This window comes from Nicotiana sylvestris, chromosome 1 (assembly GCF_000393655.2).
Source record: "Nicotiana sylvestris chromosome 1, ASM39365v2, whole genome shotgun sequence".
NCBI classification, from domain to species: Eukaryota; Viridiplantae; Streptophyta; class Magnoliopsida; order Solanales; family Solanaceae; genus Nicotiana; species Nicotiana sylvestris.
Window position 1 is genome coordinate 188,224,206 of NC_091057.1, and position 18,271 is coordinate 188,242,476.

An 18,271-nucleotide genomic window follows, 5' to 3' on the forward strand; every position below is an offset into this window, starting at 1 on the left:
CAATAACATAGCTCCTGGAAAGTGACCAGCGCAACCGACAAACAAGGCCTTCTTAATATAGAAGGCGGGCATATGCTATTCTAGCCACGGGGGAGAAAGTAATATTGTAATCAAACCCAAATATCTGAGTATAACCTTTGGCAATGGCGATCAATTTGATTATATGGACCAACTTTGCCTACATATACCCACCGATAGATTTACGGGGAGGTAGAGAAATAAGCTCCCAAGTACCACTAATATGTAAAGCAGACATCTCTTTGATCATAGCCTGTCCTTGTGGACATAGGGATAGAAATTGAGGACTAAGATGACACAAAAGCATAATGTTGTGATGATAAATGATGATAACTCAAATCAATATGATGGGGATGGGAATTAAGAGTGGATTGAATATCTTTGCGGAATGTGATTGGTAGACTAGGAGGAGACAAGTCCGCAATAGGTAAAAGATCCAGTACATGGCATGAATCTTCTAGACATGATGTTGGACTGACGTCAATGATAAATCAAGAATGGTGGAGTTGCAGAACATGGAACTGGAGCTGTAGGTGACATAATCGGAGTTGTAGGGGGTGGAGCTATAGAGGAAGGTGAAGGAGAGATAGTGACTGAATCTCCAAAATATGAAACCGGTAATACCTCAAAAAATGTCTAAGAGATCATTTGGACCTATGAAGTATGGTTGCGTTTTAAAGAAGGTAACATCAACAGACATAAGGTACCGCGGAAAGTCAGGTGAATAACATTGATATCCTTGTTGCGTCCTTGAGTAACTTAGAAATACATATTTGAGAGCACGGGGAGCTAACTTATCTTTTCTGGAGTAAGGTTATAAAAAAACACATGCTCCCATAGACACGAGGTGGAAGAGAGAAAGGTGAGTGGGGAAACAAGACAGAGTATGAAACTTGATTCTTGATAGTTGAAGATGGCATACAATTAATAAGACAATAGGATGTGAGAACTGTATCCCCACGTAAACACAACAGAACATGAGATTGTACGAGTTGGGTATGAGCAGTCTCAATGAGATACCTATTCTTCCTTTCAGCTATCCCATTTTATTGAGATGTGTATGGACAAAATATTTGATGTATGATCCTATGAGAGTTCATGAACTGCTGAAATGGAGAAGACAAATACTCTGGGGCATTATCACTATGAAATGTGCGGTTAGAAACCCCAAATTGATTTGGATTTCAGAGTGAAAGGTCTGAAAAATAGAGACCAACTCAGATTGATTTTTCATCAGAAATATCCAAGTGGACTTGGAATAATCATCAATGAAACTGACAAAGTAGCAGAATCCCAAGGTAGAACTAACTCGACAAGGACCTCAAACATCTGAATGGACTAAAGTGAAAGGTGACTCTATTCGATTATCAAGACACCGAGGGAAATGAGAGCGAGTATGCCTTCTGAGCGGATATGACTGACGCTCTAGAGTGGACAAGTGAGACAAACCAGGTACCATTTTCTGAAGTTCTGATAAATTGGGATGTCCTAACCGTTTATGTAATAAATCTGGTGGATCAGTAAAAGGACAAGCTGTAAGGGGACAAAAATACCAAATATTTCCGAAAGATGGCAAACTACAACAGAAGAAGCAACTACATTAACAGGCTCAGGATATGTGATGAAATGAGGACAAAGAGTTGATCAAGAAGGAGATTCTGGAATTCTACCAGAACTTATATAGTGAAAATGAACCGTGGAGGCCCAGTGCAAATTTTGAAGGCATCTCCTCACTAAGCATAGAAGAGAAGAACTAGTTGGAAGCTCCATTTGAAGAAATAGAGGTGCTTGAAGCTTTGAAATCATGTGCCCCTGATAAAGCACCAGGTCCAGACGGCTTCACCATGGCTTTCTTTCGGAAAAATTGGGATACTCTTAAAATGGACATCATGGCCGCACTTAAATCACTTTCACCAGAGCTGTCACATGGTTAGGGCTTGCAATGCCACCTTCATCGCCTTAATTCCAAAGAAAAAGGGTGCTATGGAGCTCAGAGACTACAGATCTATTGACAAACTAGTCTCGGGGGAACAAAATGCTTTCATCAAGAACAGGCACATCACTGATGCTTCCTTGATTGCCAGTGAAGTGCTGGATTGGAGAATGAAAAGTGGAAAACCAGGCGTGTTGTGCAAACTGGACATTGAAAAGGCTTTTGATCAATTAAGATGGTCTTACCTCATGAGTATCTTGAGGCAGATGGCTTTGGGGAGAAATGGATAAGATGGATAAACTATTGCATTTCAACTGTCAAGAACTCTGTTTTGGTGAATAGTGGCCCGACCGGTTTTTTCTCCTGCCAAAAGGGCCTAAGGCAGGGGATCCCCTCTCCCCTTTCCTATTCATTTTGGCGATGGAAGGACTCACTAAAATGTTGGAGAAGGCTAAGCAACTACAATGGATACAAGGCTTTCAGGTGGGAAGGAATCCTGCCAGCTCAGTTACAGTATCTCATCTACTCTTTGCGGATGATACTCTTATTTTTTGTGGTACTGAGAGATCACAAGCACGAACCTCAACCTGACGCTGATGATCTTCGAGGCACTATCAGGACTCCACAACAATATGATAAAGAGCATCATATACCCCGTGAATGCAGTCCCCAACATACAGGAGCTAGCAGACATCCTATGCTGCAAAACAGATACTTTCCCAACATATCTTGGACTTCCCTTGGGAGCTAAATTCAAATCAAAAGAAGTTTGGAATGGAGTCCTAGAGAAGTTTGAAAAGAGGCTTGCGACTTGGCGAATGCAATACCTCTCCATCGGTGGCAAGTTAACTTTAATCAATAGTGTACTGGACAGTCTTCCCACATACCACATGTCTTTGTTCCCAATTCCAATCTCAGTCCTAAAGCAGATGGACAAACTCAGAAGGAAGTTCTTACGGGAAGGATGCAGCAAAACACAAATTTCCACTAGTGAAATGACTCAAGGTAACTCAACCAAAATTCAAAGGAGGCTTGAGCATCAGGGATCTACAAGCACACAACAAAGCTATGCTCTTAAAATGGCTCTGGAGATATGGACAGGAGGAATCTAGGCTATGGAAGGACATCATAGTTGCTAAATATGGAGCACAGAATCACTGGTGTTCCAAGAAAACAAACACTCCTTATGGAGTTGGTCTGTGGAAGAACATCAGCAACCACTGGGATGAATTCTTCCAAAATGTAACTTTCAAAGTTGGGAATGGAACTCGTATTAAGTTTTGGAAGGATAGATGGCTCGGAAATACACCTTTGAAAGACATGTTTCCCGGTATGTATCAGATTGCCTTGACCAAAGACTCCACTGTTGCTCAAAATAGAGACAATGGCACTTGGTGCCCATTTTCAGAAGAAATTTGCAGGATTGGGAGGTCAACAGCCTACTCACAATGTTAAGCTCCCTAGAAGGTCATAATATCGAAGATCAACAGCCTGACAAACTTATTTGGGGAAATTCTGAGAGAGGCAAGTACACAGTCAAAGAATGATACATTCACCTCTGTGACCAGAATCCAATAATAGATAACTAGCCATGGAAACACATCTGGAGAACTAAAGTGCCTACCAAGGTGACTTGCTTCACATGGTTGACTCTAAATGGGGCATGTCTCACTCAAGACAACTTAATCAAGAGGAATATCATACTATTAATAGATGCTACATGTGCCAACAACAGTCAGAAAGTGTAAACCACCTATTCCTCCACTGCTCAGTTGCAAAAGAAATTTGGAACTTCTTCTACACTACCTTTGGTCTGAAATGGGTTATGCCACAATCAACAAAGCAAGCTTTTGAAAGTTGGTATTTTTGGAGAGTTGACAAATCCATCAAAAAAATCTGGAAAACGGTGCCGGCTGCATTTTTTTGGTGTATTTGGAAAGAAAGGAACCGAAGATGTTTTGATGACATATTAACTCCACTCTACTCCCTCAAGGCTGCGTGTTTAGTTAACTTATTTAGTTTTGTGGATTTTATTAGCTCCCTGATAGTAGCATAGGCTTTTGTAAATGGAGCTAATTATCCTATCTCTTTTGTACTCTTTGCATCTTCTTGATGCCTTTTAATGAATCTAATTTACTTCATAAAAAATAAAAGGACAAGTTGTTGAAGGAGGAAAAGATGTGAGTCCATGTGATTTAGCAAGGATAAGGTACTAAAGTCCATTTGATTCACGCCCGGTACCAATGATCCATCCCGTATTGCATTCCTGTATTAAAACAGAGTCATCAAGAAATAAAATAGAGCAAATAAGTGATTGGCCAAGCGACTAGTGGATATGAGATTAAAAGGACTATCGGGAACATAAAGAACTGAATTCAAAGGTAAGGAAGGAAGTGGACTAGCTTAACCTATTCCAGTTGCCATGGTTTGAGAATAGTTGGTCATTGTGACTGTTGGAAGTGATTGAGAGTAAGAAATAGTAGTGAAAAGAGATTTGTTACCAGAATATAATCAGATGCAACTGAATCAATAACCTAAGAGTCGGAAGAAGAAACACAAGTCATGTTATTACCTGTTTGAACAATAGAAGTTATCTCCGAAGAGGATTATTTACATGCTTTGTACTGAAGGAACTCAATATAAGCCGATAAAGAAACCATCCGGATATTCAAAGTATTGGATCAACAGCTTATAAGCCAAAAGCATCCGATACGAGTGCCATTATAATGGATCAAGAGAGATCAAACAACAAATCACCAAATATCATAAACAACCAAGAATCTCGCTGGAATGTGAACAAAGATTGAAAAACAACAATGTAGCTCGCCAAAAATGTGCAAAGTGATCGAAAAATATTGAATCGTGAGTGGAGAGAAATAGGAGCTTCAATCGACCCACACAGTACCAAAAAATCCAAAAACGGTTGTCGGAGCTCAAGAAAGTTGTCAAAAAAGTATATTGTATGCTTCGAAAGTAGCCGAAAAAGGTTGGAAGTGGGATGTGTCAACTCCGAATTATGATGCGAGCACCACAGAAGATCAATTTGTGTCAAAACTACCGAAAAAAATACTTCACACCCCGACGCGTGGAGTTACTCGCTCGCTGGAACCCTTGCTGCCAACGTTGCGTGCAGGATCAGTTTTCGAAGAATCTTATTGGGGTTTGGTCGCCAGACGATGTCGGATCTTGTGGTGCCGTTGGTTTTCGCACAACCCTGAAGGAAAAGAAGGTTACACAAATCAGATCTGAAAGTCACCGAAAAGACACATGGCGATTGACTTTTTTGTCTCAGATGTTTCTCACCGTCGCTCTGATACCAGTTGTTGGGCTCAACTAGTTTGAAGATACTCTTAACATAGTGTGATATTGTCCCTTTTGGAATGTGAGTCATCTTAGCTCGGTAAGCATACTCGCTCTTCCAACTAGCCCGAAAATACTTTTAACAGAGTGTAATATTATCTGCTTTGAGCCAAGCTGGCGCGTTTTTCATCAAAAGACCTCATACTATTAAAAGATCCATACACCTTATATGTAGGCTCCTAAGTTGCTCGGGCACGGGTGCGGGTACCCGACACAGGTGCAAATCTAGAGGTCAGAACCTTTAAAATGTAAATTCTAAGATTTGGGGATACGGATCATAGTACGGATACGGGTGCGAGGATCCGACTAAAAATAATTCAAAAAAATAAGAAAATAAAAAAGTCTCTAAATTATGTGAAATTTTGTGGAATAATTACGTATAGCTTGTAAAGTGTGGATTTATTTTTTATTCTCAAGTTGTAGATAAGTAAATGATTGATTTCCTAGATAAGGTATGTTATTTTCTTCAAATTTACCCTAGTTTGGTTCGAATTTCGGGAAATTGTATCTTGTCTCGAATTTTTCCTTCTGTCCTGATTAAACTACCCAAAATCGTCTGACCAGATCCGATACGGATCCAATACCCACATCCACACTAGTGTCGTGTGGACAAGGGTGCGGCACCTAAACTGCCGTGTCGGAGCAATTTAGGTAGGCTCCTAATCTTTTCAGCTATTAATGTGGGACTTTTACGCACCTCCATCAAGTTCCCCAATAAACTAAGTTTCATGTGGTCCATCATCGCAATCCACGGGTCTCTTCCTCGAGTTAAGTCCCACATGGCCCATTACCATGATCCACAGGTCAATTTTCGAGATTCATCGTGTGCCACCCACATCGTTAGTATTTATGGTAACTAAAGTACGCAACTAGCTTTTGCTTGTGAGCGTGTCTCCAAGCTCGTAAAGGTAAGAAAACCGAGCCGCATATTCCATCACTCTATCATCACCATACTCGTCCCGCGAAACTTGTAAGATAAAGGTGGCTGGTTGGTCAGTTGAACTACCTCAGAGTGACTTAGTATAGTATTTCCTTTCTTGTGAATATTTAACTCAATTCATGGACTCTCTGTGTGATAGTCATTGAGAGCCATTTTCTATATAGCCGGTGCACACAAATCATATGTACCAAGCTTGTTATATATGTAACTAATACGAGGACCAGTAAAGGACTCGGTGAAAATATCTGCAATCTGGTCATTCGACATACAAGGCCAATAGACTCCCAGCAATAAAATCAGGTGGTTGCTGATAAACAGAATTGGCCGAAAAGTTGCCGGAAAAATTTGAAAATAGTGAGGCTAAGCCGAATTCTACACTACAAAATAGGTTTTAAAACACAACCAGAAAACAAAAACTTTTTTGGAAATTACTGTTCACATCGAAAAAATAAAAGTTGTCAGAATTTGATGTAATTTATATGGATAGGCTCGTAATCACTGGACGAGTAAGTTGTCCTGAAGAAGTTTTGTCAAAAGGTGGCCGGAATGGCTCACACGCGCCGGAAAACTTATTGTAGCTCGCCGGAACCCTAGTTCTGGCAGTGCGTGGAGGCGTGTGACTTTCTGCCAGACTGATTGACTGTGGTTTGTCGCCTGACTTTTCCGAACAAGATGGTAGTATTGGTTTTCGCACAACAATTACCGATGAGGAGATAACGCAAATCAATCTTGAGTCGTCAATCGGTAAGACGCACGGTGGCTGACTTTCTATTTAGATGGGACTGGAATTTCTGGAGTTTAATCGCACAAGGGTTTCGGATCTGATGGTAATACTGGTATATGCACAGTACCACTGTAGCAGTGATGAACCCTCAGAATAAGACAAAGTTGCCGGAAAATTGCACGGCGATGAGATCTTTCTTCCGGATGTCACCGGAATGACGCACAACGATAATTTCTCACTGAAGCTCTGACACCATGTGAGAATACACGGGAGAAAAATCTATTTTTATTAACAATGATACAATGAGCCCTATATATAATACATATTCTACTCTACTACATATGGGAATAGGGCATATTTTACTCCTACTACATATGAGACTAGGACTATTTACACATAACTATCTAACAAGGGCTATATCTCAGATTTATGAGAATATCTACCCAACGACCCAGAGAGACGAGCCTAATCATTTTGCAGTGGCACAGACTATAACAACAAAAAACCTACTCATAATGGTTAAACCAACTGATTAAGATGCTTACAGGACTATCTTGAGAAATGTACATATTATATAGACGCTTGAGTTGCGTCCCAATCCTAAATAGAAGCTTTTATTCGTAAGCAAGAAGGGAAGCAGCTTTACTTGAGCCAATAGCTTTCAAGGTGCATGTTGTCACACCAAGGACATCCAGAATTTGATTTTATAGGGGGAATATCGTTTAAAGATAAAAAAGATAGCGTGCAGAAGATTGCATACATTAGAGATGCAAAATACGGAATACCCATACTCCCAGATAATGCAGTATGCCTTTTGCATGACCCACTGGTTGAATGGAAGCACCTGGTGAATTTACTAGGTGTGTTAGTGATTTCTGCTGCTTCCTTCCCCTTTCTAAACTGCATACTATCTAAAATGTTAGGGGGGCAGAAGCCCAGTCAATCTGACTAGGTGATGTTAGTGGTTTCCGCTTCTTCCTCCCACTTCTAAATGCGTACTTTCTCAAATTTAGGAGCATAGAAACTTAAGCAGCTGCCTACCTGAGGAGTTGCATGGGAACATAAGAGAATAGACTTTACCTATCATATTTTCCATACCTTAGTTAATTACAGTGTTATCCTGATAATGATCTGTTTTCTGGATCTAGGCTGAATCGAGATTCAATCGCTTTTGGTTGAAAGGATGCTGCTACAGATCCTTAGTTTACATCATTTTGGTTCTTATTCTATAAGTACTTCCCCTATCAACTACTTCCTTCTTTTTTCTTAGGTTATTTGCCTCTTTAGGTTGTTTGGAAGGAAAGGAACAGTAGATGTTTTGATGGAATAGCAACTCCAAACCACTTCCTTAAGGCTAATATCCTGATTGGCCAAGTTTCTTCAAAGTCCAAAGCACTTTTTTTTTCCTTCAAAAAAGTACCTTTTTTTTTTCAAAGTTGAGGTGTTTGGCCAAGCTTTTGGAAGGAAAAAAAGTGTTTTTGAGTAGAAGCAGATGCTCTTGAGAAGCAGAAAAAGTAGCTTCTTCCCGGAAGCACTTTTGAGAAAAATAAATTTAGAAACACTTTTTAAAAGCTTGGCTAAACACTAATTGCTGCTTAAAAGTATTTTTCAGATTTATTAGACAAACACAAACTGCTTCTCCCCAAAAATACTTTTTTGAAAAGTACTTTTCAAACAAAGCACTTTTCAAAATAAGTTTTTTAGAAGCTTGGCTAAACAGGCTATAAATGTCTTTTATTTTTACAGCTGGAGTACCCTAACACCTGTAAATTCCCCTAGACATTTTTTTCGACTATGGTAGCTCATTAACCCTAGTATAGGACTCTTTGTTTTGGAGCTAGCAAACTCTTTTGTTTTCCTATTTTTGCATCTTCTTGGTGCCATTTATAATATCTCTTACTTCACCAAAAAAAAAAAGTTCCCAAAATATGACTACCTTGAGTTGATCAAAGCATAACCAAAGCATGGGCACACCAGTGCTTGCGTGAATTTTATGGATGTTCCTTACCTTTATCCTTCTGTGCTTATGTAGCATCTGTCTTGGTCAATCTTTTCTGAAGTCTATAGTGTATTTCTGTGTTGCAACATGAGTTTACTGTTAATCTTACTGTTTGACCTCAATTTTGGGTTCTTTTTGATTTTGGAAGACATCGTTTAACAGGTTGGCATGGCTGCTACTCTTGCTGGTGTCTGTCAGGTGCCTCTCACTGCGGTTTTGCTTCTCTTTGAACTGACACAGGATTATCGGATAGTTCTGCCCCTCTTGGGAGCTGTGGGGTTGTCTTCTTGGGTTACATCTGGACAAACAAGGAAAAGTGTAGTGAAGGATAGAGAAAAACTAAAAGATGCAAGAGCCCACATGATGCAGCGACAAGGAACTTCTTTCTCCAACATTTCTAGTTTAACTTATTCTTCAGGTGTGAAACCTTCACAGAAAGAGAGTAACCTCTGCAAACTTGAGAGTTCCCTCTGTCTTTATGAATCTGATGATGAAGAAAATGATTTGGCAAGGACAATTCTAGTTTCACAGGCAATGAGAACACGATATGTGACAGTTCTAATGAGCACCTTGCTAATGGAGACCATATCCCTCATGCTAGCTGAGAAGCAATCTTGTGCAATAATAGTTGATGAAAATAATTTTCTCATTGGTCTGCTGACACTTGGTGATATCCAGAATTACAGCAAGTTGCCAAGAACAGAGGGCAATTTCCAGGAGGTAGCTTCTTGGTACATTTCAATATTCTTAACTGATGAAAAAATAAGGGAAATTGATCTAGCATGAAATGAAGCTAATTATAAGTTTTACACAGTAGAACTGGTAAAACAGGGTTGGCTGGATATTTCTTTGTTGAATTTTTAGGATTATATATATTGTTTTAGTTTTGTAGGTTGTTTTCTGATGTGCTTTTTGACTTGGCAGAATCTTAAGATGAAATGGAAGGTTGTATCATCAAATGTTAAATAAGGGAATATGTGACTTTCAAAGTTAAGCAGGGAGTATTTTGGAGTCAATAGTTACTTCCTGAATCTTTTAGGATGGAGGAGACAGTTTCTATAGGAATAGGAAATGGGGACCTGATTTCATTATTTGTGTGTATATACATTTGTTATCTGAATTCGCATTACTTTCTAACAACCAACAAAAGGAAAGTGGACATTCAATTTGAGTCGAAGGGAGAAAATTTAACTAGAAAATGACCTGGCCGTGAAATAAAATTATTGATCCGTCCTTTAACTAGTTTTCATGGATTGCCTCCTTGCGGATGATTTTTCCAACCGGTAGAACTACTGTTAGTCGTCCAAATTCTGACCCCCTACTATGAATAAAAATGTATTAGTAAGTTTAGTGGGTAATCTCCTTGAGAAATAAAGGAACAGGAGAAATATTTTATTGATATATGCTAAGTGTTTTACAATAGCCCTATTTATATACAATGTTTACATAAACCTAAAGCCTTCTATATAAATGTGGGACACTATACATGAACTAACTCTAACACTATCCCTCAAGCTAGTGCATATAAATTATATATATGCTTGTTACATATATAATTAATTTCTCTACTTTTTGGTATACTTCTTGTATACGGGAGTTATCTCCCTTTTGATTAATACAATTTACCTTATCAAAAAAAAATTAATACGAGGACCAGTGAGGGACTTGGTGAAAATATCTGCAAGTTGATCATTTAACTTCTCAAACTTTGTAACAATATCTCCTGAGAATCTTCTCTCATGAAGTAACAGTCAATCTCAATGTGTTTGGTCCTCTCATGGAACACTGGATTTGATGCAATATGAAGGACAACTTGATTATCACACACAAGTTCCATCTGACTGATTGCTCCAAATTTTAATTATTTGAGCAATTGTTTGATCCAAACTAGCTCACATGGTGCAAGAGCCATGACTCGATATTCGGCTTCTGCGCTAGATCGAGCAACTACATTCTGTTTTTTGCTTTTCCGAGAGACAAATTACCTCCTATTAAAACACAATATCCAGATACGTAACGTCTATCAGAAGGTGACCCTGCCCAATTAGCATCTGTGCGTCCAACAATATGCTCATGGCATCGATCTTCGAATATTAGTCATTTGTCTGGAGCTGATTTTATATAACGAAGAATGCGAACAACTGCATCCCAATGACTATCGCAAGGAAATTCCATAAACTGACTTACAACACTCACAGGAAATGAAATATCAGGTCTAGTAACTATGAGGTAATTCAATTTTCCAACCAGCTGCCTATATCTTGCAGGATTGCTAAGAGGCTCCCCCCTATCCTGGCAGAAGCTTAGCATTCGGATTCATAAGAGTATCAATAGTTCTGCAACCCATTATTCATGTCTCCTCAAGAATGTCTAAAGCATACTTCCTTTGCGAAATAACAACCTGAACTACACTGAGCGACCTCAATACCTACAAAGTACTTCAATCTGCTAAGGTCGGTAGTCTGGAAGTGTTGAAAGTGATGTTGTTTCAAATTAGTAATACCATCCTGATCATTGCGAGTAATAACAATATCATCAACATAAACCACCAGATAAATACAGAGATTAGGAGCAGAATGCCGATAAAATACAGAGTGATCAGCTTCACTATTAGTCATGCCAAATTCCCGAATAATTGTCCTGAACTTACGAAACTAGGCTCGACGAGATTGTTTCAAACCATAGAGACTTGCATAAGCGACATACAATACCTCTAGACTCCCCTTGAGCAACAAAACCAAGTGGTTGCTCCATATTAACTTTATCCTCAAGATCACCATGGAGAAAGACATTCTTTATGTCCAACTGATAAAGAGGTCAATGATGAACAATAGCCATGGACAGGAAAAGGCGAACAGATACGACTTTAGCCACGGGAGAAAAGTGTCATTATTATCAAACCCAAATAGCTGAGTATATCCTTTTGCAATCAGACGAGCCTTGAGCCAATCAACCTGGCCATCCAGGCAGACTTTGACTGCATAAACCCAACGACAACCAACAGTAGACTTACTTGAAGGAAGAGAACAAACTCCCAAGTACCACTCACTCACATGTAAAGCAAACATCTCGTCAATCATAGCCTGTCGCCATCCTGGATGAGATAGTGCCTTACCTGTAGACTTAGGAATGGAAACAGTGGACAAAGATGATACAAAATCATAATAGGGTGATGAGATGCGGTGATAACTTAAACCAACATAATGGGGATTAGGATTAAGTTTGGATCATACACCCTTTCGAAGTGCAATCAGTGGACTAGGAGGAACCAAGTCCGCACTAGATGTGGATGACAATGATAAGTCAAGAGTGGTGGCCTCGTGGTTGGAGATGTAGGATGAGCAACTGTAGACTCCTCAGAAATCGGTATAGGTAGGAGTACCTGTGATGTTGATGTGGATTTAAGAGGAGGAACAATAGATTCCTCACAAGTAGATACAGGTAAGACCTCAGATATATCAAGATGATTAGATAAAGTAAAGTAAGGTTGAGACTCAAAAAATGTGACATCGACTGACATAAGATATCTACGAAGATCAGGTGAGTAGCAGCGATACCCCTTTTGAACCCGAGAATAGCCAAGAAAGACACACCTGAGAACACAAGGAGCTATTTTATCTTTTTCAGGAGCTAAGTTATGAACAAAACATGTACTCCTTAAAACACTAGGAGGAAAGAGTATAAAGATGACCTAGGGAACAATACTGAGTGTGGAAACTGATTCTAGATGGAAGATGAAGGCATCCGATTAATTAAGTAACAGGTTGTAAGAACTGCATCGTCCCAAAAACGTAGTGGAACATAGGAGTGAATGAGAAGTGTGCGAGCAGTTTTAATGAGATACCTATTTTTTCTCTCTACTACCCTATAATGTTGAGGAGTATACAGACAGGATGTCTGATGGATAATATCTTGAGAAGTCATAAACTATTGAAACTAAGAGAATACATATTTTAAGGCATTATCACTACGAAAAGCGAATAAAAACACCAAACGGAGTTTTAATTTCAGCATAAAAACTCTAGAATATTGAAAACAACTCAGAACGATCTTTCATTGGAAAATCCAAGTACATCTTGAGTAATCATTAATGAAACTAACAAAATCCAAATCATAAGGTTGTGACTCTACTAAGACCCCATATATCATAATGAACTAAAGACAAAACAGACTCTACACGACTCTTAGCACGACGTGAAAATGTAGCTCGAATATATTTCCCAAATTGACACGAATCACAATCTAATGTGGACAAACTAGGCACCATCTTCTGAAGCTTGGATAAACTCGGATGTCCTAAACGTTTGTGAATTAGGTCTAGAGGATCTGTAGTTGGACATGTTGTAGAGGGATTGAGTGAGTTAAGATAGTAAAGGTCTTGTGATTCACGCCATGTGCCAATCGTCTGTCCCGTACTGCGGTCCTGCATAGTAAAAGAATCATCAATAAAATATATATCACAATGGAATTCACGAGTCAAATGACTAACAGATGCGAGATTAAAGGACAACCGGGGACATAAAGAATAGAATCTAAAGTGACAGAGGACATGTGATTAGCTTGTCCAACTCCTTTTGCTTTTGTTTAGATTTCATTTGCTAAAGTATCATTGGGAAGAGATTGTGAATAAACAATTATTTGACAAAAGTGACCTATTACCACTGGGGTATCAAGTTGCTTAGTCATACTAAGAAAGTTTGGGAGAGGGTGGTGGAAGTGAGGGTAAGGAGGACAGTGTCTATCCGAGAACCAGTTCGGATTCATGCATGATCGTTCAACTGCGGAAGCTATCCGTTTTGTTAGGAGGTTGGTGGAACAGTACAAGGATAGGAAGAAGGATTTGCACATGATGTTTATTGACCTAGAGTAAGCGTATGACAAGGTCCCTAAGGAGGTTCCTTGGAGATGTCAGAAGGTTAAAGGTGTTCCGGTAGCATATACTAGGGTGATTAAGGACATGTATGATGGAGCGAAGACTCGGGTTAGGACAATGGAAAGAGACTCTAAGCATTGTTTGGTTGTTATGGGGTTACAGTAAGGATCTACGCTCAAATCGTTCTTATTTGCCTTGGCGATGGACGCATTAACGTACCATATTCAGGGAGATGTGCCATGGTGTATGTTATTCGCGGATGATATAGTTCTGATTAATGAGACACGAGGCGGTGTTAACGAGAGGTTGGGGGTTTGGAGACAGACCCTTGAATTTAAAGGTTTCAAGTTGAGCAGGACTAAGACAGAATACTTGGAATGTAAGTTCAGCGACGTGACGGAGGAAGCTGACATGGACGTGAGGCTTGATTCATAAGTCATCCCCAAAAGAGGAAGTTTCAAGTATCTTGCGTCAGTTATACAGGGAGAAGATGGGGAGATTGACGAGGATGTCACGCACCGTATTAGGGGCGGGGTGGATGAAATGGAGGTTAGCATTCGGTATCTTTTGTCACAAGAATGTGCTACCAAAACTTAAAGGTAAGTTCTATAGAGCGGTGGTTAGACCAACCATGTTGTATGGGGCAGAGTGTTGGCCAGTCAAGAATTCTCATATCTAGAAGATGAAAGTAGCAGAAATGAGAATGTTGAGACGGATATGCGGGCATACTACGTTGAAAGATTAAGAATGAAAATATTCGGGTGAAAGTGGGCGTGGCCCCCATGGAAGTTGTGCCCACCATTAAAGACTGCTATCTGAAAACTAATTCTTTGGGCCCAAACATTCTGGCCCAAAGTACCTCATGAATAATAATATTGAGCTCATGTCTGACATGTTGGAAGAGGAGTTAGTAGAAAACACTTATACACCTATGTTGGTAACACAATTGAAGAACTACGAAAAATACTCTTCTGCAAAGGAAAATGAGAAGAAGAAGAAGAAGAAGAAGAAGAAGAGAAAGAGGAAGAAGTATGATGCAATGATCATTGAAGAAAAAGGAGAGCAGGAGGACCCATCTAAACTTACAAAGTCTAGAGGAAGAGGAGGACCCAGAGTTTGATGCTTCCCTCTGGGTACACCAAAACATCGTCAAACTTAGGCAAGGAGTTTGGGGTAAACATTCAGGGGTGTGAGAAGGAAGCTTTGGAGCTTTTCATAAAATTACAACTAGAGGCATAAAAAATAAAAAAAAAGGCAATCCAGGCATGGAGGTGATAACCTTCGAAAAGAAAGGGATTCAAAGAACTGAAAGGGCTGGATTTTTGGAGTAACTTAAAGAGTAATAGAACAAGAAGTAGGGGGTTGCATTATTATCAAAGATCAATGAAGATTAACATTGAAGAAGTGGGAAATCCAAAAAGACTCCACCGAGAAGGATGATGCAATGATCATTGAAGAAAAAGGAGAGCATGAGAAAAAACCCGTAGAAATTGACAGCACTCACACACAATAAGACGAGATAATAAAGTAGTGAGTTGGCCAATTGAAGAAGCTTTACCTCTTAACTTACAAAGTCTAGAGGAAGAGGAGGACCCAGAGTTTGATGCTTCCCTCTGGGTACACCAAAACATCGTCAAACTTAGGCAAGGAGTTTGGGTAAACTTTCAGGGGTGTGAGAAGGATGTTTTGGAGCTTTTCATAAAATTATAACAAGAGGCATGGGAAAAAAAAGGAAATCCAGGCATGCAGGTGACAAAACCTTCCAAAAGAAAGGGACTGGAAGAACTGAAAGGGCTGGATTTTTGGCGTAACTTCAAGAGTAATAGGACAAGAAGTACGGGATTGCATTATTATCAAAGATCAATGAAGATTAACATTGTATCATGGAATATCAGGGGGTTAAATCGATATAGAAAAAGAATGTTGATTAGGAGTTTAATTCATAGGTGGAAAACAAATGTTTTCTGTTTTCAAGATTCAAAATTAAAAGGGGACATTAGGGAGTTTATAAGAGAACTATGGGCAAATAGGTGGTTTAAATATGCACAGTTGGAGGCTAGTGGGCCTAGAGGGGGTATTATTGTCTTATGGGATAGTAAAATTGGGGAGGGGGAGATCAGCAGCCTGAGCTACTTTCTGTCAATAGCATGGATTGAACCTTCCCTCCGCAGTAACGCCATCATCTGGATCTTCCAGATATTGAAGTTGTTGCGTCCATTGAATCTATCAATTTCAAACTTCATGGAACTCATATTTGCTTGTTCTTTCTCCTTGGATCGTTAAAGAATCCTGTCGCTCTGATACCAATTGTTAGCGGAAACGTAAAAGAAAGAACACAAGATTTAACGTGGTTCGGATCAAAATAATCCTACGTCCACCAGAGAACAATTGCCCTTTTAATATTAACAAAGGAAGGGGAGATTTCCCAATTACACTTAAGAGAATTTCTCTCTTAACTCTCTACTCACTACAATGTATTGTATTATTTTGGGATGATTTCTACAAGTGAAGGAGTGCATCTATTTATAGAGGTAAAGACCTCCTCTTGATGTCATTGGTGACATCAAACTACCTCCTCTTGATGTCATGGGTGACATCAAAGGAGGAAGCTTCCTCCTAGCATCCACACCAACTCTTTCCACCAACTCTTCCAATTGGCATGCCATTGTTGACTAAACATAAACCAACATTTTCAGCATGCCATTGTTAACTAAACATAAACCAACATTTTCAATCTCCACCTTGGTTTGCGTTTCGAGCGTGTGAACAACTCTGGCCAAAACTTCTAAGCTTACTGGGCAACCCCGTTGTAAGAAACAAGAAGAATCAAACCATTGTTGAACATACCACCTCCACCTAGCAACTGTTCTCTTCGGAGTTGCATCAGTTGATGCACACCCCCGCCAAGTCCTTGCAGTGTGCAAACTTAGCGAGCGGGACTATCTTGGTCAACATGTCTGCAGCATTATCGTCTGTGATAACCTTCACGACCTTGATAGTTCCCTCATCAATAACATCTCGAATAAAATGAAATCTGACATCAATGTGTTTAGTGCGCTCATGAAATCTCTGATTTTTCATTAGATGAATAGCACTCTGACTATCACATCTAAGAGTTGATTCCAGCTGAACCAAACTCAATTCCGCTACTAAACTTTTCAACCAGATAGCTTCCTTTACCGCCTCCGCTGCTGCCATGTATTCTGCTTCTGTCGTAGACAAAGCGACAATCGACTGCAAAGTCGACTTCCAACTGACGGCACTGCCAACGAGGGTAAAGATGTATCCAGTTGTGGACCTTCTTCTGTCAAGATCTCCTGCATAGTCAGAATCCACATAACCGAGAATTGAAATACCTGTACCACTTTTTCGAAAGGTAAGACCAACACCAGAAGCTCCTTTGAGATATCTCAATATCCACTTGACAGCTTCCCAATGCCTCTTTCCTGGGTTGGACATGTATCTACTTACCACACTTACAGATTGAGCAATATCTGGACGTGTGCATACCATAGCATACATAATACTACCAACTGCACTGGCATAAGGAATCTTTGACATATGCTCCACCTCATCCTCGGACTGAGGCATTTGTGACTCTGAAAGTTTAAAATGAGGAGCTAATGGTGTACTTACAGGCTTGCACGTTTGCATATTGAATCTCTCGAGAACCCTTTCAATATACCTCTTCTGAGAAAGATGTACAACATCGTCTTCTCTTGAAATCTCCATACCAAGGATTTTCTTTGCAGCTCCTAAATCCTTCATGTCAAATTCCTTACTCAATAGTTTCTTCAAAGCATTTATCTCTGTAATGTTGTTAGCAGCAATAAGCATATCATCAACATACAACAGTAAATAAATCATTGAGTTACCAGACATCTTCTTGTGATACACACAACTATCAAATGCACTCCTTGAGAATTCATGTGTAGTCATGAATGCATCAAACCTCTTGTACCACTGTCTAGGGGATTGCTTCAAACCATACAAAGACTTCTTTAGTTGGCATACGTGATCTTCTTTTCCCTCAGCTAGGAAACCTTCAGGTTGATCCATATAGATTGTCTCTTCTAGATCACCGTGTAAGAAAGCAGTTTTGACATCAAGCTGTTGAAGCTCCAAGTCAAATTGTGCAACCAATGCTAGTAGCACGCGAATTGAGCTATGCTTCACGACCGGAGAGAAAATCTCATTGTAGTCAATTCCCTCCTTTTGGCTGAAACCTTTTGCAACCAATCTCGCCTTGAACCTAGCATCTTCCACTTCAGGAATTCCCTCTTTCTTTCGGTAGACCCACTTGCATCCAACTGTCCTCTTCCCCTTTTGTCTTTTCACTAAGACCCATGTCTGATTCTTGTGAAGAGACTCCATCTCTTCAGTCATGGCTAACCGCCATTGTGCGGCATCCTTGCAAGAAGTTG

The 18,271-nt window shown here is 39.7% G+C and overlaps 1 protein-coding gene across 3 annotated transcripts in view; it reads left to right on the forward strand.

The window, feature by feature from the left end:
* Nucleotides 1-18,271, forward strand: part of LOC104211273 (chloride channel protein CLC-e) — a 48,777-nt gene that overhangs the window by 17,485 nt on the left and 13,021 nt on the right. For 2 of the 3 annotated variants that reach the window (XR_707093.2, XM_009760304.2), the window contains exon 5: nucleotides 9,137-9,694. Coding sequence is in view for 2 of the 3 variants with exons in the window: in XM_009760304.2 (XP_009758606.1) it covers nucleotides 9,137-9,694 (558 nt within the window). In the remaining variant the exon portion in view is untranslated. Of the gene's footprint in view, nucleotides 1-9,136; nucleotides 9,706-18,271 lie in introns of all 3 variants that reach the window. The other variant, XM_009760305.2, reaches the window with a different exon arrangement.